The sequence below is a fragment of the Epinephelus lanceolatus genome, chromosome 16 (assembly GCF_041903045.1).
Source record: "Epinephelus lanceolatus isolate andai-2023 chromosome 16, ASM4190304v1, whole genome shotgun sequence".
In the NCBI taxonomy this organism is placed as follows: domain Eukaryota; kingdom Metazoa; phylum Chordata; class Actinopteri; order Perciformes; family Serranidae; genus Epinephelus; species Epinephelus lanceolatus.
This window is the reverse complement of record NC_135749.1, coordinates 22,875,115-22,900,000: the sequence shown is the minus strand read 5'-3', so window position 1 is coordinate 22,900,000 and position 24,886 is coordinate 22,875,115. Positions and strand designations below refer to the sequence as shown.

Genomic DNA, 24,886 nt, shown 5'->3' with positions numbered 1-24,886 from the left:
CTCCTTGTTCTATTAATAGGATATGAAAAAGATATGACCTTGCTGAAATTTGATGTTAAATCTGTTCGCGCAAGCCATAAATGCCCTCAGATTTGCACAGGAAGGATCTAAGACAAATAATGAAAGCGGCTTGGCTTGGCTTGACTCAAAAGAAAAGTGTTGTATTTCGTCATGTTGCTAGGTTGCACCAGCTGTAATTTTCTCAGCATATACGGATGTGTCAGATTATTGAAAGACACGCAGTACCAGGAAAAAGTTGTTGAGGGACAACAAAAACAGTATTAAGATGCTTCTTATTTGCAAGTCTTGACTGTACAAGCTCTCAAAGACAGTAATGGTTTCACTTCAGTCTCTTATCATTTCCTCTTCCTGCTGCAACCTCAGTCACTCCTTTTCTGAAGTGTTGCTGTTAGCTAAGAGCCTAATGATGATAAGAGCAGAGCTGGGGATTTATTCAAACAGTACTCATAGTGCAATATGCAGGCACAACACCAACTAGCTCACTAATGGTTTGCTCTTAAGAATTAAATTGGGATCTGCTTCTGTTTAATGTTTTCTACAATTAGACCTGTAGAAGGTAAGTTAAAGGAACAGTGTGTAGGATTTAGTGGCATCTAGGGGTAACGATTGCAGTTTGCAACCAGCTCAAACGTCTCCCATATGCCAGCTCCCAGTAAGGATTCCTTCAGTGTTAATTGTTCAGGAGGTTTTTACCAGGAGCCAAATTGCCAGCAGAGATCTCCTCCTCTCCAAAACAAACAACTAGGTGATTGAACCTGTAGAGGCACAAAATGAAGCAGTTCACATTACAAATCAGTGTTTTGCTCATCACAGACCGGCCACTAGCCTGCCACCTGCTAATGTGTGCTCACCTTTTCTCTGAACGAGCAATTGGGAGGTTTTTGCCAGGAGCCAAATTATCCGCAGAGGTTTCTTCTTAAAAACAAACAGACCTGGTGATTTGAGCTGGTAAAGAAAATATACTAGTTTGATATTACAAATCTGTAATTCTATTACTGTAATTCAAATCTGCCTGTAGCAGAGGGGCCACTAGCCCGGCATGTCTGCAATGCATGCTCACCTTTTTTTTTCTGGTAACTTAAGATCCAGTCGTTCGGTAGGTTTGTACAGGGAGCCAAATTATCAGCAGAGAGCTCTCCCTCTCCCAAACAAACAGACCAGCATTATAAACTGGTAAAAAACGAATACTGAATAAAGCAATTTCACATTTGAAAAATCTTTTTTTTCTGATGCTGTGTGGCACAGAGGGGCTGCTAATTACAGTGGCTGACACAAAAAAGCGAATGACCCTTTCTAGAGCCAGTGCTGGGTTTGTCTGTTCTGAACTACTGTAGACACATGGCAGCGCAACATGGCAAACTCCGTAGACAAGGACCCGCTCCCTATGTAGATATAAAAAGCTCCTTTAAGGTAATAAAATCAATAATTCTTATTTTCAGGTGATTACACACTAAAGAAAACATACTGATTATATTATATTCCATTTTGCCAATATATCCCCCCTAAATCCTACACAGTGAACCTTTAAAAAAGGACCCCAGATTGTTGTGTGTGTTGGTACTCAGTTGTGACCAAAGTTTTGTTTTGTAGTGCTGATGGCCCTTCAGCTGCCTGTCAGTACATGCACACAATTCTCACTTCTCACTTATCGTTTTCTTCCACAGAACATTCAACCCTGCTGACTATGCGGAGCCAGCCCAGACAGAAGAAAACTATGGAGGGGGCAGCACCTGGAACAACACAGGAAGCGTGGAGCTAGAGGAGGGAGCTAGTAAGTTAATTTATTATGAAAGGTTGCCCTCCAATATGAGAAGTTAATCTTATCAATGAAGCATCTGTTCACTATCCAAACAATTTTAAAAATCATTATCAGCATCCTCCTGCGGTAAAGATGAATGGAAGGTTCACTTGTGTTCAAAGGATGTTCGCTTTTTGATGCCAGGCATCATCAGCCATGGACACTGTTCCCAGACATATTGTTTTTCTCTCAGATGTTTACATCCACATATCTGTATGTTCAGACTAAAATATTATCATCTGTTTTTATTGCATTCAACTTTGATCTCCTCACATCTGTCTTTGTCTCTAGGGTTGGAATACGCTGCAGGAGAGGGAACAAATTACCCACCCAAGTTTGACTCTGCTCCTGGTAAACCTGTCTTCACCTCTGTTGTTTTATGCATAGCTAATTCTGTTTGAGGTTTTCTCAGTAGTATTGAACTGTTTCCCTTTGACCCACAGGTGCCTGGAGGACCGCCACAGAGGAGTGGGGCACTGAGGACTGGAATGAGGATGTGAGTGTTTCTGGACTTAACCTCATGCAACTGCTGCAGCTCCAAATATAACACTGAGTGTGTTTGCATAGGCATGAATAATCCCTTTATGATCGGGTTTTTGGAGTATCCCATTTATGTGTTTGAGCATTTAAACACCATATCCCATATTCAGAAACTTGAGTATGCCAGCTGGAGTGCTCTGAAATAAACCGGGATACTGTTGCATGTATACACATTATCCCGATCAATGAGAGCCACCTATCTGCGCAGGAGCAGTTTCAACCAAGTGTGTAACAAACAGTGGTGGCAATGAAACAGTCTCGCTTTTGGTAGTTAAAAGCCCCTTTTACACTGCCAGATTTTTCCACGAATGTTGGGCCGTTTTGCAGGCCAGCTGCAAGTGTTTATACACACAGAGGCGGAATGGTGAGATGATCCGAGGTGCCCAATTTTCCGCCTCGTAGGTTATGCATATTGGCAGAACCCTTTTAGTTTAAACAGACCGAGGTGGCCTTCCGCAAGGGAGGGGCTGTTGAAGACTTCTGAGAGGAGCTGTTGATGACGCCGTACGTGTGACCCACTGACGGTGGATAAACAGGAAACAGGAATTAGCGAGCAGCTAGCAGCAAGAGGGAAACGCAAACCTGAGACACTGTAAAGATGAGCAACTGGGGAGACAAGGCATTGCGCGCCTTCCTTGCCCTCGCAAAAGAAGAGGCCATTAACCGTCAGATGACGAGGACGGTGAAGAACAGGACGATTTACGAGAGAATCTCCCCCTCACTAGCTGTGGCTTCCCTCCCACGTCACTGTTTGCGTCACACGCTGAGCTACATGTTTTGTTACTTGCTCACGCCTCCCATTGCCCCGAAAAAGGCGCATTCTGTATTAACAAAAGTAGGCAGGCGGCATTTTGCTGCACTCCCCGATTTTGTTTTTATACTGCCAATGCTGAAAAAAGACTGATTGGGCTTTCCTGAAAATTTGCACAATTCCTACATAAAAGGGCTAAAGAGACTGCGTATCTTCATCTACTGCTCCCCTGTCCTACACTGTGAAAGTGGTGGACAATTTTATAAGAGTACCATAGCTGATTTCAGGTGTAATGTTAGCTCAGTAGGCTAGATAGTAGAGGTGGGGAAAAAAAAGGAGTCTTGGATGCATTGCGACGCGGATGTGTACAATTTGGCATCGATTCATAAATGTCAATAATCTATTATGTAAATGTTTGTTCATAACATGATCTTGACGGAACAAAAGTGTCAGAACTCAGTTGCGAAGTCAGTGTAGTACCCGGACTGTCTACAGCGTGGACGAGCTAAGGTTAACTTGTACTAATTCAACTTCAAAAAATACAGCAGTTGCGAGCTTGTTTTAATTTAATGTCTAAATAATCACATTTGTGAGGCGATCATGAAGTATATTGTGAATACTTACTTACACCGTCACCCAGAGACTAATATTAACGAGAGGAGCCGCAATCCGCATGTAAACCGACTGCAGCATTAACCAAATTAAAACACCTCTGTGATGAAGAAAACAACTCTGCTCAGTCTGTTTTTATCTTAAAAACCATGTGCCTGACCTGCCCAGTATCTTGGCTTTCACCGCTATTAAAAGACAGAGCTCCTCTGCTGGCATAATGTAAATAACAACACAGCAGCTGCAGCGGAGCACTCTGCCCCCCCTTATGTCATTCCTATACACACAGGAGACTATAAGGTGCTTTCAAATTCATTCATTCATTCATCAATGCCGTTAACTCTTTAAAATAAAAAGGATGCAGACCATATATTATTGAATAGAATGTGATTTGCAAAGTGTTTCAGCGGAAATATTACAGTAGGCTGTTCAAACACTGGAGGTGGATCAGAGCAGGCAAGTTATGGCGATAAGAGCAGAGAAGAAATTAGCCATTAAGTTAAATGGTAGTAAATATACAGTGTAGTGTTAAATATTTCATGTTGCTCTTATCTCCATTTTCGGTGTTGTGTTGAAGATTGTTTCATCATCAGTGTGTTTCCCCCACCTATACCTGAACTAAGCCTCTTCGCTGTTTGTTTTTGTAAACACCACAGGGGTCTGCACAAATACATTACAGTAAATAACCCGTTTTCTCTGTGCTCATGTGAACACCATATGCTGAATATGTTCACAATCGGGATAAGCCTCAAACGGGATATTCATTTCCATGTAAATGCACTTATTAAGTGATAACTTCTAAAGACTAATCAGCAGCAGATTTTAGCGTGGTTTTACAGATGCAAAACTTGATACTTCTTTAGATCAAAATGTTAACTTTTCTTCTTCCATCGTCTGCCTCTCTCTTCCTCTGCAGCTTTCAGAGACCAAGATATTCACAGCTTCCAGTGTGGCGTCAATGCCTCTGCCTCAAGAGAATGTTACCATCACCAAAGGACAGAGGTAGGTCACTTATGCACTTTATTAGCTTGACTCATGCTTTCCAGTAATGGCTGAGAGAATAATTACATTTGCTTGTTTCACTGTTTACTTGTTCAATGTCAAATATCAAAACATTTAATCAAAATATTTTCTGGCTCAAGCTTCTCAGTTATGAAGATTTGCTGCATTTTTGTGTCTTACACTGTAGTAAACTGAATATTGTTGTGTTTGGACTGTGGGTTGGGAAGAAATGGTATCAAGACCTTTACACACTGGGAGCATGATGAAGAAACAGCATGAGAATGTGAAATACTGTGAATACTTATCATCAAAACTATTCAGGTTGGCAGCAGTGCAAATTTGCATCAACTACTGGGATTCTATTGACCCAGAGCAGCATCTGGCTGCCTGTCTGTGGTAAATTGTTGTATAGTATAAGATGCTGTAAGCTATATTATAGAGTACCTTTTAGCAGCATGCTCTCAGTGAATTTAGAATTCCCTCTGGCAAATATGTATGGGGCTTTTATTGTGAAAGGTAAGAGGGGAAGGAGTGGGGTCTGGTTTGCGTGGCCTTTGTCAAGCTCGAAAGGAGTAATTAAGTTTGCCGTCTTCGTTCGGACCACTGAGCCTCCATTTTTTTTGTTTTCATAATCCTCATAGGTGCAACATGATTGGCTGATGCTTCTGTTCGTAGTACGACATCTCAGAAAAACTGACCTCACTCCTATAATATATTGTTGCTTTTTCGCCTTGTAATTTTGCGTTTCTGTGTCAAAGTTCTCATGACAAAAACAATAGATAAAAAAATAGGCTTGGGAATAAATGGCATAAATACCCCCCCCCCCCCCCCCCCCACCCCGGATGTGTAAAGGTCCTCTATGAAGATATCACTATTTTCTGATGTTTCATAGATGAATGATTAAATTAGAAAATAGTCTGCACATTGGCCCATGAAAATAAAGGGTCAGTTGACACAGATCACATTTTAAGTGTCTTTGTGTCTTAATAAGTATTTCCACTCTGCCACAGGATTGACCTTGCAGTGCTCCTGGGGAAGACTCCCCCATCCTCCTCCTCAGAGACAGAAAACCCCCCCATGGAGGCCACCCAGCCCCCCTCTTTGTCCCAGTCACTGGTTTTCAGCAACTCCAAGCAAGGGGTGCCACTCTCCCAACCATCCTCCAGCACCCCATACACCCAGCACAGCATGGTGAGACTGCCTTTATATACACACTGGCTCTTAGAGTGTGCTTACTGATGCAAATTATCTCCAAGTCTTATAATCTCAACCACTTCCCCACCACACAGGAAAAGGATGTAGCCATTGACATCATGTCACAATCACACCAGTCTAGCACTAATATTTTCTATTATTGTGATAACAGTGTGTCATAATCTGCCAACATTGCAGGTTAGCATGCTGAGCAAGGGTTTCGGAGATGTGGGAGATCCTAAGGGAGCGAGCACAGGGACCACTGGCTCTCAGTTCCTGGAGCAGTATAAAACAGCGCAGGCACTGGCCCAGCTGGCAGCCCAGCACTCCCAGACTGGACCTCCCAACACAGCCCCTTCATCCTGGGACACCAGTGCCACCTCACTGGGACAATACGGTGAGATGACCTCTTGCTGTAATCACTGTGATCTCCCTTCAATCCCATTTAGCGTGTTAATGACAATGACTTGCATCTTTTCCTTTTTTCAGTGTTGAAAAATCGGAACTGATCTTAGTGTCCTACTAACATTATTTTTTTCTTTCCATTTTACAGATATGAAGACTCAGCCGGAGTCTGCGGTCCATACGCCCTTTACGAAGCGGCAGCCCTACCAGGCTGCCACCTCAACCTCGTCCATGTTGGATGTTTTCCTGCAGGACAAAGGCCTGCCTCCCTCCTCCGCGTCTTCTTCCTTACCCCAACAAACTGCATCCTCACCCCATGTGGTGCCTCCACCTGCTTCCTCCCTTCCTAAAATGGCAGCAGTCCCCTCTCTAGGTCAGCAAGTTTCCCCAAGTTCCTCAGATGCCCAGGGTTCGAGTCCGCTGCCTCTGCAGCAACACAAACTCAAACAGCAGAAGAAGAGGACCTCCATCACAACAAAGGTTACACCTAAATTTAAATTACAAAACATTTTAAATGTGAAAGAGAGAAGCATAGGAAATTATCCATGTTAACATAATTGGCACATTTCATGGATGTGATGGGAAGTCTTGTGTGTGAAAACAACACCATCCTTGGACCAGACTCACAGTATTTGTGCCAAGTCTTAAAATGCCCTTCATCTTCCTCAGATTCCTGCAATGGCGGTAGAGATGCCAGGCTCAACCGACATTTCAGGTCTCAATCTTCAGTTTGGAGCACTGCAGTTTGGGTCAGAACCAGTTCTATCAGAGTACGAGTCCACACCCACCACCACAACACCAGCCAACCAGGTTCAGAACAGTCTCTACACAAGCCCCAGCAGGTTGGTTCATCCACAAGCGTTGAGCCTAATGTTAAGTTCATATTTACACACTTTGTGTTGACAGTAGAATATTTTAGTGAACCTTTTCTCAAATTTTTATCATGGCTGGACAGTTTTCTATGTTTTTTTCTCATGCAGTATTCATTAGAAGTACTTGGGTCGTAATGTGTTCTAGTCTTTTAAAAGTGAAATAGTTTTCAAGTCAGCACCACTAATTGCTCTCTAAGAACACAATCTTGTCAATGCCATTACAATCTGCAGTGAGTCAACTCCAGCTCTCTCCAACTCCAGCCAGATGGACCTGTATGATCAGAGAGCATCTCAGACTCGACGCTACCCTCCCTCAGTTTCCTCTTCCCCTCAGAAGGATATGCAGCCCAAGGTAAGGCCAAAGCTTACCTCTTTAACTTGAACTGGTAACAAGTAATAATCCTTTTATTTAAAAAAAAAAACTGCTAAAAAAATGAGCCATATAACATTGTCTTACATTTGGACCAAGGTTTTTTCCATCAAGTCATAATAAATAAATCAGAATCACAGATCACTCAGCTTTTTCTTTTCTTTTTCCTTCTTTACTGTGCGCAGTCCTTCTCCTCTCTTCCTCACCTTGAAAAATTCCTGCCTGACATTGTAGGGTTTTATTGTGCTCTTAAAACCCTGGCAAAACCAGTAGACCTATGTTGATGGGGCTAAACTTAACATTACTTTACAATTTAATGAACCGGCTTTTCACTGTAGTTTTCCTCCTTTCATTGGTATGCTGATGCAAAAGGTCTGTAGACAACTGATAATAAAACCTACGTTTCATTGGCATTATTTCCTCGGGCTGCTTTTAGATTGTATCATTTATGCCTCCTTACAGGCAATAGCTGTGGCCAGCGGCATTATGTTTTCAGGTTCACAGTATGTATGTCCATCCATCCATCTATATGTACGTCCATCCGTCCCATTTTCGTGAACGTGATATCTCAAGAACGCCTTGAGGGAATTTCTTCAAATTTGGCACAAATGTCCATTTGGACTCAAGAAAGAACTTAATAGAGTTTTTGGGGTCATAGGTCAAAAGTCAAGGTCAGTGTGATCTGGCATCCATCTCATTCTTGTGAATGTGATGCCTCAAGAAGGCTTTGAGAGAATTTCTTCAAATTTGGCACAAACATCGACTTGGAATCAATAATGAACTGGTCAAAGGTCACTGTGACCTTGTGTCAGTCTCTGTCTCATTTCTTGAATTTTGTGTTATCTCAAGTAGGCCTTAAGTCAATTTCCTCAAATTTGCAATAAATGTCTAATGGCCCATTTATGCTCAACCTTAATTACCAATCCGGATACGGACGGAGTCTTCTGTCCGTGCTCCGCGTTCATTTGGTCCGTATTTCTGCACGTTTCCATAAAGCTTAGGGATACGGGCTGAACGGAGCAGTACCACTGGAAACCGTGGGGGCAGTGTTGCTGTCACTACCCGATACTTAGCTCTAGTGAGACACGAAGAAGAAATAACAATGGCGGTTATTGAATGCCCCGGCGGACATCCTAAAGTACTAGAAATGATGCTCGTCGTCAATTTCTCTCATCAGCAGTACTAGAGGCTTTGTCTTTTATGCAAGCGGTACATCATCAATATCTCCTCCACAGTCGCCATGTTGGTTTTTGAGTTTGTTGTTGTCATAAACTTTTGACCCTGGGCTGCCCCCTGGTGGATATATTGGTTAACATCCATGCCAACGTAAAGGACGCATGGAAGTACAGTCAGGTCCATAATTATTTGGACAATGATACAGTTGTCGTCATTTTGGCTCTGTACACCACCACAATGGGTTTTAAATGAAACAATGAATACCTGCTTAAAGTGCAGACTCTCAGCTTTCATTTAAGGCTTTTTTCAAAAATGTAGTATGAACAGTGTAGGAATTACAACCATTTCTTCACACAGTCCCCCGACTTTAAGGGCTCATAAATATTTGGACAAACTAACATAATCATCAATTAAACAGTCAGTTTTAATACTTGGTTGCAAATCCTTTACAGTCAATGACTGCCTGAAGTGTTGGACACATAGGCATCATCAGATGCTGGGCTTCTTTCCTGGTGATGCTGTGCCAGCCCTTTACTGTAGCCGTCTGCACTTCCTGCTTGTGTTTTGGGTGTTTTGCCCTCAGTTTTGGCTTCAGCAAGAGAAACGCATGCTCAGTTGGATTCAGGTCAGATGATATGACTTGGCCATTGCAGAACATTCCACTTCTTTGCCTTAAAAATGTCTTTGGTTGCTTTTGCAGTATGCTTCAGGTCATTGTCCAACTGCACTGTGAAGCATCGTCCAATGAGTTTTGAAGCATTTGGTTGAATCTGAGCAGATAATGTAGCCCCAAACACTTCAGCTTTCATCCTCCTGTTTGATCTGGGTCAAGCCCTTCATTCCCTCTGTTCCCTCTACATTGCAAATCATTTAGAGATCATGACCTGAACTCAAGTGTTTAAAATTACAAAGGCAGCATGTAAACTGGTGTTACTTTTACCCCCTCATTTTTTTGGTTTTAAGTTGTGGTCATTGTAATACACTACTGCTTTCACACTTGACCTGTAGCATAGCAAACAAGCTTCTTGGCTCAACAGTTTCCAGAAAAAAAAAAAAAAACACTCTTCAACTTCTAATGAATGCCTGTTTCCATAGAAACCTGTGAGCTCACCTTCATTGTTGGTTTTACAGAATGGCTTCAATTCAATACAAGCAACGCAGTCGGTTGAAGGTAAGTGTCTGTTTACAAAGCCTTTTGTCCTCTTTAAAGCATTGTTGAAATTGTCTTGACGTTTGTCACAAACACTTTTTTTACCCGATCACTCTGGATTGGAATTTATTTCAGAAATCTCTCTTCTCTCTCTCCCCAGCTGCAGCAGGCTCTGCAGTATCGGTCAAGCCGGTCTCTGATTCGGTCACACCTGTCTCTAGTATGGGCACTTTGACTGACAGTGGCTCTGCTTCCTTGTTGACTACAACCAATCAGACATCCCTCAGCAGTCTGGGGCACAGTGAAGACATGCCTCCAAGCACCATGCCCCCTCCTCAGCACAACAAGTAAGACGCTGCTAAATTAACACCCATAGGAATAAAACAGGAAATTAACTAGTATCTTAAGGTATGACCTTTGGGTGAACCCAAGTATCTGTATATTTGATGTGTTTTTGAGATAGTTGAGACGTGCTCTGAACCTTCCTGTCATTTGTACAGCTCTCACCCATCACAACAGAACAGCCTTGCTCCATCATCAGTGCGGACATCCAACTCAAGCTTACTGGTGAGCTTATTATGTTGATTTCTGTATACCAGAGCCCATCGTGCAACTCCATTATATTGTCTTTTACTTTTTCATGACCACTGAAAGTGCAAATTGTGCAGAGTTCAGACTACGCAGTACCAGCCCGACTATATTTCAATCCAGCATTGAGCGGGCATGATAAGTCATTGTTTTAACCTGAGTATTGTGTCATAGTGGACGACAATCGACATTACATCTGGGATGCCTCACAACATGTTCTCTCACATTCGTTAAGGCCTGAACATACTCAGGCGTACTATAAGCGGAGCGGACTCCGCGAGGAATGTCCGCAGTCAATTCGGGCTTCCATAGTCAAGCGCACTTCCGCGTTTTAGTTTCCTGTAAAAATGTCCATGAAACACACTACATTACCCACAATTCTTGCGCGTCGATGTGAAAAATACATGCCGAGCAGTCACTGGTGCGTGGAGCGGAATCGCGCGGCCTTAAAATCTGAGCTTTGCGCGCACAGGGCTTGCGGACGTCTGATTTGGCCCGGGCGGATCTCCGCAGAGTCTGCTCCGCATACGTTCCGCCCGAGTATGTTCGGGCCTTTATGTTGATCAATGGGAATACAGAGTGCTTTTCACACACAACTATTGTAGAAATATGGTGAAGGGGAAGAGGAATGGTGCTGCCAGGTGGAACAGTGAGACAGTGGAAAGATTGTCATTATTTTCTTTCCTTTCTTTAAGTTTTTGGAACATAAGACAGCCAGCATCACACACTGCCACTGTTTGTTTATTTTCTTGTTCCTGGAAGTGAGCTCCTAGCATCTCCCTCCTAGAGCAGGGTATTGTTTGAAAATATTACACCAGTACCAATACCAGTACCCTTAAAGTAATGCCAATACCAATAGAGAACTTGGCTCCATGCTGAGTATGGTTAGTGAAAGGCTGCAAGTCTTTTGCATCACTTGGCTAATGATACCTAACTAGCTATTTCCATATCAGTGTGAGTTTGTTGAGACCGTTTAACGGCTCGTTGTTGGATGTTAGCCACTGCTGCTGTTTTAGCTCGTGTTAGCTGGGCAGATGTTGAACTGACCGGAGATGGAAGCAACAGGAAGTTTGCTGATCTAGCGGGGAGTGGGGACGATACGGGATCAGACACCCTGTTAAAAAAAGGGTCGAAATCAGGCATCCTTTAACTGGAGACGTTTCAATACGACTTGGTACTTATTTATTTTGGTCGATACCCTAAAGGTATTGAGTGTTAATACCCAGTCCTAGTTAGTCCTGGTGATATTACGCACATTGCCAAAGATGGCAAACTATAATTGGCCAGGCACCAACATGTAGACTGTCACGTCTCTCGGTCAAGTCACAGCAAGAATTTATGACTTTATAAACACCTCATCTGACACAGTGACCAATATAACAGACAAAAATATCACCTAGTCTGATCCTGGCATTAAATAGAAACTCAGAAAACATGTGTTGTGTATATATGCTCATGCAGGACAGTGTATATCCCTCCATCTCTGCGAGCATGTTCGACGCTGCATTTCCTGTGATGGCAGATGGGCACATTAGATGTCCATCGACTCTAATGGAAATGTAATCTCATCAATCCTAACCACATCTTTTTATCTTCTTCCTTCCGTCTGTACAGCATCCCAGCGTAGATGGTGACTCGAGCCTGCACTCCTCCTCCTTCCCCTCCTCCGTCTCAGCTGTGCCGTCTTCATCAGTCCCCTCCTCTTCCTCGGTGGCTGCTGCACAGGTGTCCCTAGGGGCCCCTCAGGCCTCCTCTGTGGGATCTGCTACAGTTTCAGCCCCCTCTGGCCTCGGCCCCGTCAGCAGTCTGGCCATGGGCCTCAACACTGCCTCCATGGGTGCTCCAGCTGCAGCAATCGCTGCTGCTTCAGTCTCCTCAACGGCCATTCCTTCTTCTGCTACTTCCTCATCCTCACGCAGCTCTGCAGCATCCTCAGGTTAGACTGAAACACAAGCACGTTGTCTCTCCCCTTTACTGTAATTTATGCTGTCAATCTACAGGTAGCGTTACCTGACTTAATTGTAGCCCTAGCAATTTGGTGTCAGGGCTTCATAATTCAGAATAACTTCCTGGTGAAATGGACTGTGAGGATTATATATGCCTCCATAGTTGGTTTTCATCATACATTTTTAATTGCTACAATTCTGCTTCAGCTGCGGCTAACCACCGAGTGTGCTGAGAGCATTAAGTAGAGTTTTTTTGTTCCATTAATCCCTCATTTTTGCACAGTTTTGATCGGAGCTACTTATCTGACTAGGTGATAAATCATTACCTCTCCCTGTGCCTATTAGAGCTTGTTGGTTATGGCGATGTCCAGTATAACTGTGTAATCATTATGGTTGTCTGTGTGGTGAGGTGGCAGGGTTTTTAGGCAAGATTCTACAGCTTCATCTTAATTTATTTTGTGTTTTTTCAGGTTCAGGTGGTTGTATAAATTGTATGCATTACCCCACAGTGGTGCAACTATGGCAAAAGATTTCTTGGAAAGTCTTCTTGTTGATCCAGAAATCGATAGCAGAATGTGACCATATATTTGGTACAAGCGCAGAAATGTGGTTAAATAAACTGGTTTCCATTTCCTCACTATCACTGGCAGGGTTTCCATTCTTCTGACTCATCTTACTCTCAGTTTGGTTATTCCTCTGAAGCTTTTTTTTCTCTCACACACAAACACTTAATATTTATATTTTTTCTGCTCCCTCTGCTGGTGCAGTTTATCATGTGACGTATTCCAGTCTTGCCATTTACTGAAGCAGCTGAGGTAGAAATTTGTAGCGCTTGGTGTGATGCAACAGATCACTCCTTGCTAATTGAAATCTAGTAGGAGAGATCTGTTGCTTGGTGTGATGCAACAGATCTCTCATTGCTAATTGAAATCTAGTAGGATCATTTTCATGTACAAATTAGATTGTAATGGATAAGAGCTGACATTGGTATTAGGGCATGACTGACTGTGCAGCCCTATTTTGTTTCTGTGGTTCATGTTGTAATTTCCCACTAAAAAATGTATGTATGAATCCTTTTTTTCCAGTGTACATAGTTATTTATATTATTTATAGTTATTTTAAGTATTGGCTTGTTGGGCAAATTAATGCATTTTTTATGTTTTTACATGGCTTTATGCACACAGGGAAAGCACCTCCAAACCTGCCACCTGGAGTGCCCCCTCTACTGCCCAACCCATACATCATGGCCCCCGGACTACTGCATGCCTACCCTGTAAGTTCCTGCCAGGGTCATGCCAGTCTTAGTACAATTTGAGCTTTGCCTGTGCTTACCAGAGTTTATATTATATAATTGATAGAGTAACACAATGTTCTGACATATTTCCTCCTTTGTCTCAGCCTCAGGTGTATGGCTATGATGACCTACAGATGCTGCAGACAAGAATACCGCTGGTGAGTTCTGTTTTGTGAAAATTCTTCAACTCCTGCAGTAAAAACATTATGCACAAGTTAGACTTCACAGCTTCTTGTCCAGTACTTTTACTTTATGAAAAACATTTTTCTCCCTCCAGGATTATTACAGCATCCCCTTTGCAACTCCCACAACGGCACTGACTGGCAGAGACGGCAGCCTGACAAGCAACCCATATTCTGGTGAGCCATCAAACAACTGTTTTTATTGAAAGTTGAGCTTACTGTGTCTGTTCAGCAGTTAGCCGAAGAAGCTTTATGTGCTTCTCTGATGAAGGAACATCAGATAAATATCCTCACAAAAACATAGTGCACTGAAAGGCATTTTCTTATTGGTTGTTAATAGACACTGTGTCTGGCAAGATGACAGTGCACCTATCTGTGGTCATGCATAGGTTTTATTATCAAGATGATATTGGCTACATGCCTGTTTATGAACACATTTAACAAGGTATAATATCAGTGAATAATCTAACATCTAGAAATGGCACTTCGAGTGTGTCCCTGGCCAATAATTCAAGCATATAAGTATTGATTGCTGTCGGAGACTATGAAAGTATGCCCTATTAGAAAGTTTTAAGACAAAGGGGATAACTAAGAATCATTTTTGGTGATGATTAGCTGAGATTGTTACTTCAAGGAAGGAATGGTTCATCATCCTATCAAATATGGCACCTCTCACAACAAGCTAACAATTAAGGGATTTTTATGCCTCTGCGCCAGTAATAGCCTTGACCAGAGGCATTCAGTTTTCAGGTTGTCCCTAATTGGTGACGCTAGTGCTGGATTCACTTTGGACACAGAGGTGCTGTGAAGCGTGCCGATTGTCTATGGAGTGCGGCCCGCTTCCATTCGGTGCCCATGCTGAGCAATGGGGCTGTTCACACTGGATGCGCTGCGACCCTGAGCTCCACAGCCGGCTGGTGATATGTAGCTGTACTTTCAGCGCCTGGCCTATTTTTTCTGAGAGCAGCAGGCGAATCTGGCAAGAAAACACACTAATACTCTATTATGAACAATACAAAGGCTGTATTAGATATGATAAAAATGATCTGATTACAATAGATGATAAAATATGCATCTCATCCTTTTACATATTTGTCAGTTGTGTCTAAAAGGAAAACGAGAGACAGGCAGACACACACAGATGTGCACACAGACGTGCACACAGACAAACACACAAGCAGACTCTACATGTGATTAGAAATGAGCAGAGGAGCAGAATTACTTGCTTACTGGCACAGAGGAATGTGCTTTTGATGTGAACAGCCAGGCGACTGCTGACGGGCAGTTGCACGACAGTTGCATATTGGGGCTGCTCTCTGTCCAGTGTGAACATACGTACACGTACACTTGAAACTGTGCTGATTGTATAGATCCTCTATGCTGCCTGGTTGAAGATGTGTGTTTTAGAATGTGTAGCTTCTCTGCAAAAACATCCATAGCCTATTTGAGGCATTGTCTGCTGTCATGGCTCATACTTTCATTTAAGTCTGTAACTGGAACTTGGCTAGTGGAAGCATGCAACTGCAAGACGGTCTTTCTAGTTTTTTTCTTTATGCCCTTTGTTTATTTTTGATGTGCTATTTTTTTAAACTTCCCATGTGACATTTGCACTTAAACACTTTAAGTAACTTCCCAATCTATCCTGTCGTCCTCACTTTCCCGTATTTGCAGGCGACTTATCAAAGTTTGGTCGAGGTGACGCATCATCCCCGGCTCCAGCCACCACATTAGCTCAGACACAACAGAACCAGACCCAGACGCATCACACCACACAGCAGCCGTTCCTCAACCCCGCGCTGCCACCTGGCTACAGCTACACGAGCCTCCCATACTACACTGGCATGCCAGGCCTGCCCAATACCTTCCAATACGGACCTGCTGTGTTTCCGGTGAGTCTCCACATGCTAGCTTACCTGTGGTTGCCATGACAGTCCTGCTCTTCGACAGTCCCTGAGTATTTTTATTATTTTTGTTTTACATATCTCATTAGGACCAGATGCATCTCAATACCATGGAGCGGGCTAGCAATTAAAATTTGATGTGTGCATAAATGAAAGCGATCATTTTGATATCCCTTTGACCTTCCTTTTGGTGGCACTATGTAAGATTGCATTTTGAGATTTAAATATATTTTCTGACCCAACAGAGAAGAAAATGGATTTTTCGTGACCCCACAAGACGAACTTTGGTTATCGTATTTGGTTACGCTTGCTGACTCGATGACATGACATGGTTTTATTTCTTTCCAGGTGGCTCCTACCTCGTCAAAGCAGCACGGTGTGAATGTCGGCGTGAATGCATCAGCCACACCCTTCCAGCAGGCTAGTGGCTATGGTTCCCATGGATACAGCACTGGTGAGGCACTAAACAATACTGAAGCGGCATGTTTGAAGGGATCATGCAGGTCCTGCTCTATATACTTGCATACCAATAACTGTGCTGTTTCTCACAATGAGCCCATTGATTTCTCATCGGTGTGGAGTGCATATTTCATTTGAGCTCTGCAGCATCTACAAGCATAAACATGATGCTTGTGTAAAGACTTCTGTTATGCTTGTGTCAAGGCAGTTGTTTTATAGTTGATAACATATTCTTGTCTGCTGATTCTCTACCTGAACTGTTGAGTTAATCACAATGCTTTCGGATCGAGCATGATTAATATCGAGGTTTAGTTGTGTCCGAATATTGGAAATGCAGCTGCATCTTGTACCCAGCTTTCATTGCCTGTACACACAAGGAATATGTCTCAATGATTAGCTGTTTCTATAATGACAAGAGAATGTCACTTTTGTTAAATGGCCTCTCACGATGAACCATATGGGCCATTTAAACTGAATGGGAAAGGGAAGATGGGCTTGAACAGTGGCACCTGGCTATACCAGTTTAAATAACACAGGGGTTAGGTTATAGGTCTCCTGCTGTCTTCCATAGCTTGCTTTGCTCATTTCAGAAAGTGAAGTTTCACCTTCCACCACATCACATGCACACATTCATCATAAACACATCAACAAATGGAGCACCCATCACCCTTTCATATTTCTTCACATAACTGCCTTTTTTAGCCCATTTTCTTTCAGCAGTTTCATATTTTCGTAGCGGCCTTCTGGTATCTACTCGATCACTTTATAGTCTTTTTTTTAGTGATGTTTTATTTTATTTTCAAACTATCACTCAATATCCACCTTTTAGTCACAACACATGCGACACCTATTTGTTCTAAGCTGCACCATCTGCTGCTTTCTGCCATCACCCAACTCAAGCTCACTCTCCAACCCCCCTCCCACACACACACCCTGCCTGCCCCCTCACTTCCCCCACCTCCTCCCCTCAGACTTGTGTCAAATAGTATTTGCAAATGACGTTAGCGTTGATTCTGACCCGCTCGTTGTATCGGATGGGCAGGTTTTGCCACACAGGACAATGCATTTGGTGTCAAAGTTCAGATAATTACAGTATTTGGATGCCAGGATAGTGTGTATCCTAGAGGACTTGACACTATCCGCATTGTCACAGTATGGTAAAACCTGTCCATGTGGTACACAGTTCCAAACAAACGCTATAAATTATTTGCAAATGCTATTTGAGGCAGGTCTGCTTCCCCTGCCTGGTGTGTCTAACGCTGTGGGCTGCGGCTGTGTGTCTGACTGTTGCAGGCTATGAGGATGTGGGCCAGGCTTCAGGGAGTGGGGATTTCTGTAAGGGCGGATACGGCACTGCCGTGGCCGCTGCCGCTTCTGCACAAAACAAGCCAGCCAGCTCTGTCACCGGGCCTGGAGTCGGTGAGTGCCGCCACATGCCAAAATAAAGCAAAAAGAAAACAAGACAAAACCCTGTCCCTCCCGTCTTCCTCCTTGTGTCACCAACCATCCTTCTCCCCCTCTTTGCTCTCGTTCCTTTGCCTCATCGCTGATGAGCTGCGCCTGTGGGAAGACCGTCACACTACATCTGCTTTTAGACAGTCCAATGCAGCCTGCCTCTCTGACAAGCCTTGTCTGCCATTCTGTTTCCTGTTCTCTTCCAGAGCAACTCATCATCAATCCAATCTGGTTTTTTTTATTCCAGAGATTCATGCTACATAATTATCAGCTTTAGAGTCAAAAATGTGGCAGGTAACAAGAGCTGTGGCTGCCATAAACTGATGAGTTGCTCTTGCTGATGCTGTCCCATTTCCCCTCTGTGTTGCTTGCTCTTCACTCATGTTGTCATTGCTGGTATGTCCATCTCCAGAGTATCGAGTTCACTGTCCAGTGGGTGAATTAGGTTACATTCCAAGAGAGAAGGGCAAAAAAAATGTCTATATAACTTGTAAAATAATGCTGTGCTGTACAAGAGTGTGTGGTAATGTACCATTTGAAGAGCCTTTCAAGTGGCGATTGGCTGCAGCAGTATTCACACTGCACATTTATGATGCTCTGCTCACAGAATGGTGTCTGAATGAAGACAAAGGTGCCCTGTAAAGGGCACTCAAGGGTTTGAGCGTCAGTATTTCTGCCATAATCGCTGGTATCTGTTTTGTTGGATTTCTCTGACAGATCTCATTAGTATCATTACAAAGATTTTGTAATCTAAGCAAGACGATGAAAGAAATGGCCACATTTTGACCACAAAATACAGTGACGGCATGAGGGGGAATTATTTCTTTAGAAAGACGTCGCCTCTCAGACGTGAGCTCTTCATTATATCCAGCTGTAGTGTCCATTGTTTTTTAGGGAACAGGGCTGCGCTGTTTTGAAAATATATTTAATTGCTCTTTATCATTTTTAGGGACGTCCAAATCAAGTTTGTTTGTTTTTTTTGTTGTTTTTGCCATCGATCCAAGTCATTTAACATTGAGTATCTGCAGATACCATGTCTTAATCCGATGCTTCTATTTTCCAAGATAATAAAGCTGTATGGTGCAAATTTGAAGTACTTTAAAGTTATTACAGTCAGTCCAATGTATAATCAACGCTTGACAATTGAATAGCTCTGCAAGGCATTGAGAAAAATCCCTGCAGAATTACCCAAATGAATTGTATTCTGTATTCTAAGTGTTAATTTACATCATCTGTAAATCTTTTGCATAGATTGGACTACTCATAAATTTATCTTATCGGCTTTTGCTCTTGGGGCTTTTGTTGCACTTGCAGTGGCATGGTGAGTTTTGCCATAGACGACAGCAAAACCCAAAAAACTCAAACTAAAATGAGTGCTCGTAACTTGGTAGATAACGTTAAAAAAAAAAAAAAAAAAAAGTTTTAAAAATTTGTAACAGTCTCGTGCTGCGTTTTGGGGTTGTTTATGGTGTTCGGTGTTTTGCAGTGGGCCGGGCTCAGCCCCTGCTCTTAACACACGTGAGCTCAGTGGAGTGGAGGAGAGAGGGACAGCGGAGAGTTGAAGACTTGACTGCTGCACTTATTACATTGCTGTGCATCAAAGCTTCGCAAGTAAAATCACCAGTTGTCATAAAACAAAGGATCAGATTGGGCTTTTTTTTTTTGCCTTGATTGGCCCCGACATCAATCTTTAAGATCAGATCAGGAAATCCCTAATTACAATATAGTATAGTATATAGTGTATATAGTATATAGTATAGTATATATAGAATATGATTTGTAGGCCGGGACATCTTTGCAGCAGCACCTCAATACTTAATATTGAAATGGTGTTTCAGCATATTCTGGCTTTTAAATATCCTCCTGCGATTTGGATATTGCACTAGCTCATATTGGAATTTCGATAAAATTCTAATTATTGTTCAGCACTACTTCTGACCTAAAATCATTTTTGTTACACAGCACAGGACAAGTCTGAATTGAATGCTTTGTAACATATTGACTACATCAGCACACAGGGATGAGCATCACTCCTACTGACAACGGACATCATTTAAAGCTCCACCACTTTTTAACTCCATCACTGATGCAGCCTGTAAATGAACTCAAACCACTCTTCTTTCTTTATTTCATTATGTTCCAACTCACTGCTGTTTTTTTAGTAGTGCCACGACTTGAGATGCCAAATACTGCATTAGCATTGTGGCTCTTTCCGTAACAATTCTGCCACGTCTTAATAAAGCTATAAACATGAATTATGAAACTGACTGTACAAAAAAGCATTTTAACTAACTTCAGGATGATTTAATCGTGTGATCAGTCCTCTTGACAAAAGTAATATGACATCACAGACTTCAATGCATTAACATTTTGTTATGTAAATGCCACTATAACAGAGTCCTTAAAGTGTTTCCTGTCTCGTGCTCCACTTTGCACACCAGTTGACTCTGTTCTGCATCTCCATGGTGATACAGGGGGTCAGTGTGTGCCAGAACAACCACAGCAGTAACTACCAGATACAGTCAGACTTTAAACACTGTGGCTGACTGGAACTGATACGCTGCTACACCATCTTTCTCACCTCTCTTCCCCTTCATCTCAACCCTCTTCATCTCCTCTGCTGTCCTCACCAAAGGGAAATACTAATCAAATCATCTATGAACTTCAGCTGACATAGATGGTCATACTGGTAGATATTTCCCAGGAATTTCTTTTGTTTGTAAGCCATAAGATTTTTTTTTAGATGCTTAAATTGGAGAAAAGGATTGCACAGAAATAGTGTCTAAAGAATTTCTATTCCCTGTTATTAGCACACCATATAGCAAGTATGCTGGTTAGAATCTGAAAACAACCATGTGGCTGGGCATGGTTTGTTTGGTGGCTGTCCCTCAAGTCTTTACATGCACAATTTTCTGACTCTTTTTTGTTGCCCTGTCTTCTCTTTCTGCAGGAGTCTCTGTGACATCAAGTAATACGGGGGTACCAGATATTTCAGGGTCTGTTTACACAAAGACGCAGGTAATTACAGATCATTAATATTTCAAGCCCTTCCTTACAGGAAGGGACTTTTCCCCCTCCATGCCATTTGAATTAAGCAAAAATGTCACATCTGTTCTTTGTCTCATTTCCTCCTGCAGTCGTTCGAGAAGCAGGGTTTCCATGCTGGCACGCCAGCAGCTTCGTTCAGCCTGCCCTCGGCTCTGGGGAGCGGGGGACCCATCAACCCCCCGGCTGCCGCTGGCTACGCCCCGGCCCCCTTCATGCACATCCTGGCACCGCACCAACAACCCCACTCTCAGATTCTGCACCACCACCTGCAGCAGGACGGACAGGTAGCGTACATGGTTTTGTTGTTGGGTTTGTCTCCATCTGTTGGAGTTGGTCAGGTTTCACACCTGCAGTTCAGTTCAGGTGGTATGACCAAGACAAAAAAAAGATACGAGACTGCAACTGAACAACATCTATCAAGAAAAATAACCGACGAGTAAAAAAAGGGACAAAAAAAAGAGTTGTCGTGTACACCTATTGTTCCCCCCTTGTAATAATAGGTGTACATGACAACTCTTTTTTTGTCCCTTTTTTTAAGCACTATGCTTCATTTTGTTTTTAATGAGGAAGTGCCAAAATAGACAGGACACAACCTTAGTGCCAGTGTTGTCCACGTTCACACTTGACAAAAGTTTGCCCAAAGTTCAGTTCACACAGATTAAAATTAACTAGTTCATGTTTATAGTTCGCGACTTGAATTTTGAACCATGTTCACAGTAGTAGTTCACCAGTAACATTGATGGAAGCTGTGTTTCCTGAATTGCCAATTGCACAGCTGGTGTCAGGTTGAGGTCTGTTCCCCTGTCGAATAGTGTTCCCCTCCTGATAAAATGTGTAGAATTTGAACGGGGTTCACCGGGACATTTAGTGTGACAGTGACACTCCAGTAATATAGTAAATAAGCTAACTGTGCTAACGACGGATTGGACATGTGCAACAAAATTTTTTTGCTAACGAGATATCAAACAAATGCCAGAGACTGTATTAAGTTGCTGTGAGCTGTAAATTCAACACTTTTAAGCAGAAGGCAGAAGATAACGTGATGTAAGAGTCTTACGATGTTGAATCTCTCCTCCTCTGTGCAGCTGCCTTTGTGGTCTGCAGCAGCCTTTACTGAAAAGCAGCATGAAAGTAGTAAAATCTAGGTACGCTGACTGGCAAAAAAACAAAAAGTGGCTGCTCAATTTCAAGCAATTCCAGTCAACTGAGGGGTCTCAGACTGAAGACTCAAATCTCCAAGTTTCAGGGGAGCAGCCCTCATAAAAACAGATGCATTAAAAGGCTTTGTGCATGTATTTATGTGTGTCTGTGTGTGTGTGTGTCTTTTACATGAGTGTGTAGGCATCGACAAACAAGTGTAAGCACTTGTCAATCCATTCAAACTCATGCAATCCCAGTGGTAATTGTCCTTGGCAGATGAATCATAAACTGTATATGGGTTTGTCATGTCACTAAGCTACACTGTATGTGAGTAAACACATGGCATGAATAGACAGCTCACAGATACACTCTGTCCTCTCTGCACAGAGCGGCACCGGACAGCGCAGCCAGAACGCCTCCATTCAGCAGAAGTCTCAGATCAACAAGTCAGCATACAACAGCTACAACTGGGGGGCAAACTAACATCCACTGTCGCCCCCCCCCCCCCCCCCACCCCCCCCACCCCCCCCCCACTGTTGACAGAAGCAAGAAGGGGGCTCATCACTCCTTCTGAAAACAGTCTCCACATATAAACTTCCTCTTCCTCCTGCAGAGATTCCCTCCCCAGTCTCTTGGCCCAGCACTCCTGCAGCTCTGACTGCGGTCAGAGGAGGTGCTGTGCTGAGAGAACGAGCACTGTATGGATGCATGGAAGGGTGGGAGGGACAGGAGGGGCTTAGAAGAGAGGGAGATGGGAGCTTAATGGTTATAGAAATAACACCATCAAGAGGTGAAATATTGAGTGTTGGGATTTGTTAATGTTTATCCTCCAGCCCCTCCCCTTTTTTCTTTGACTTGTATGTAACATAGAACTGTTTTCTAAAAGAATGAACGTTTCCTGTATGGTCTTTTTTTTTTTTTTTTTTTTTTTTTTTTTTCCCCCCTCCCTCTTTTTTTCTTGCAGATGGGGAGGAATGAAGTAATATCTGAAGGTGGGGGGACAGGCTGGTTTTGTATTTCTCACCCTCAACTCCCCACTCCTTAATTTTGATGGAAACTTCTTTCCCCCACACAAAGTACCCAAACACAATTTGCTTAATTGCCGTTAAATGTTTGTTTTTTTATGTAATTTTAAGTTTGAAGAAACAATTCTCTAAATTGGTAGAGTTGTGAAGTTTATTTTTTACCAAATATAGATATATTATATATAAAGACATATAAGCGAGCTCACTGGCTTGGACTGTGAGGAAAGTGTGTTTGTCATGTGACTGCGTGCATGTTTGTACACACGGGGGCCGTGGTTGTGTACTGTGCTTTGTTTTTTTTGCCTAGCACAGAATTTTTTCATTATCCAACACTTGTACAGTAACTGTTCCATGACTTATAAATATGTTGCATAAAGGCCCCATCTATTCTGCAAGAGATGTTCGATGATTTCCAAGACCAATACACACCCAGTCTGCCTTCCAGTGTGTTTTATTTTGTTTGTTTCTAAGGCCCCCCCACCTCCTCCCTGCTCCACCACCTGTCCCCCATTGTAAGGAAATCTGCAGCATTGAATACTGATGGACAGAATTGTACTATGGGTTTTTTGTCAGTGATTTATTTTTTCTTTTTGTACTGTGCGTTTTAAAAACAATTTAAATGGATAAACTTGTCTTGTACATATATAAAAAAAAACACAAGTACTGTAGTTCCTGTTTGTTCGATGGCTTTCTCCCTTTCCTTCTCGAATCCTTGCAGACTTGTTAGCTTTTTGTTTCATATATTTTTTTTATTTTGTAAAAATATATAAATATTAAGTAAATAAACAAGAAAAAGACATTTTCATCATTTTGGATGTGAATGTCTTTTAAGAAACTATATTTGTTTCTCATGTGGCTTGTAAATGCAGCAGCATCTCATCTTCCGACAGTTCAACAGTGACGCTCAGTGTTTGTGTCGCTGAAGGCTGGCCTTAATTCATTGACCAACAGTGTAAGAAGCTTGTGCAATCAAGTGTTTGGCATGACTGAAACCATCTGAGTCAGAGGCTGAAGGGTTGGTGTCTCTTTTAAGCCGGAGTTATCTAACAGACTCCAGGGGATCAGTAGTGCCAAATTAAACTCCAAACACAGCACATCTCCAGGCATTTGCTTTGTTTCATCTTTGTTGTTTACAAGATTTAAATGCACTTTTGCATCTGAACAACCTAATTTACAGTTTGTGATAGCTGCAGCTAAATATCTTTACATTCTAATAAGTCATGTCAACACACAACCATGCTGCTTTTCCTGACAGGATATTAACGTACTGTTTTCCTCCTGAGTTTCTGTAGCTTAGGCTTTAAATTATCAGACGTAAAGCGGAAAGAAGTGTTGGGAAGCTGAGCACATTTACTCAAGTAGGTATACTCTTCTATTTTGTGCCATTTTTATTTATATTTTACCACATTTCTTTGCTTTTTAAATCCATTACATTTAATTAAGTTACTTGGTACTTTACAGATAGTGTAAAGCTAGGTGTAGATACTTGAACTTAATTTTGGAAAAAAAAAAAAAAAAAAATCATTTTGTCAAAAAGCTAAGTGACGGACTGAAATTGAACAATAAAAAAAAAAAAGTTTTAAATGGCATTTTTAAACGTATAGTCGACAAATCTCCATATAGCTGGTTATAGTGAGGTATGGTAGATAATTTCTTAAAAAAAAAAAAATTAAAAAAACTTTTAAACGGGATGATTTGGCAAAAGAAATTAACTGTGCAGTTTCATGAGATATATAATAAAATTTAATGAATTGACATTGCTTTCAAAATAAATCTTTTTAGATTTTTACCGGTATTTAGTTGGTATTTCTATTCACACCTACTGAAAGCTTTAGCCATGTGCGTCACTGCTTTTCTGGTGACAAATCAGTGTAACAGCTGACTGGATGTGGAGTAAACATCCGCTTTTATGGCCTAAAAAGGCTTCCATATAAATAATGAAATGCCTAATTGACCCACT

At 42.2% G+C, this 24,886-nt stretch overlaps 1 protein-coding gene across 7 annotated transcripts in view; it reads left to right on the top strand.

Annotated features, from left to right (window-relative positions):
• The window catches only part of ubap2l (ubiquitin associated protein 2-like), a 35,228-nt gene extending 12,785 nt beyond the window's left edge, over positions 1 to 22,443 (top strand). For 3 of the 7 annotated variants that reach the window (XM_033636666.2, XM_033636662.2, XM_033636664.2), the window contains 22 exons: positions 1,686 to 1,792; positions 2,111 to 2,170; positions 2,263 to 2,315; positions 4,636 to 4,721; positions 5,732 to 5,912; positions 6,114 to 6,312; positions 6,469 to 6,800; positions 6,990 to 7,162; positions 7,424 to 7,544; positions 9,870 to 9,909; positions 10,049 to 10,235; positions 10,389 to 10,455; positions 12,091 to 12,412; positions 13,607 to 13,695; positions 13,821 to 13,874; positions 13,994 to 14,075; positions 15,570 to 15,787; positions 16,148 to 16,253; positions 17,552 to 17,677; positions 20,664 to 20,731; positions 20,851 to 21,045; positions 22,289 to 22,443. In XM_033636666.2, coding sequence (XP_033492557.1) covers positions 1,686 to 1,792; positions 2,111 to 2,170; positions 2,263 to 2,315; positions 4,636 to 4,721; positions 5,732 to 5,912; positions 6,114 to 6,312; positions 6,469 to 6,800; positions 6,990 to 7,162; positions 7,424 to 7,544; positions 9,870 to 9,909; positions 10,049 to 10,235; positions 10,389 to 10,455; positions 12,091 to 12,412; positions 13,607 to 13,695; positions 13,821 to 13,874; positions 13,994 to 14,075; positions 15,570 to 15,787; positions 16,148 to 16,253; positions 17,552 to 17,677; positions 20,664 to 20,731; positions 20,851 to 21,045; positions 22,289 to 22,384 — 2,962 coding nt within the window. In that variant the 3' untranslated portion in view covers positions 22,385 to 22,443. The remainder of the gene's footprint in view (positions 1 to 1,685; positions 1,793 to 2,110; positions 2,171 to 2,262; positions 2,316 to 4,635; positions 4,722 to 5,731; positions 5,913 to 6,113; positions 6,313 to 6,468; positions 6,801 to 6,989; positions 7,163 to 7,423; positions 7,545 to 9,869; positions 9,910 to 10,048; positions 10,236 to 10,388; positions 10,456 to 12,090; positions 12,413 to 13,606; positions 13,696 to 13,820; positions 13,875 to 13,993; positions 14,076 to 15,569; positions 15,788 to 16,147; positions 16,254 to 17,551; positions 17,678 to 20,663; positions 20,732 to 20,850; positions 21,046 to 22,288) is intronic. The other 4 variants (XM_078175627.1, XM_033636665.2, XM_033636668.2 and 1 more) reach the window with 2 other exon arrangements.
• Positions 22,444 to 24,886: the final 2,443 nt, after the last annotated feature.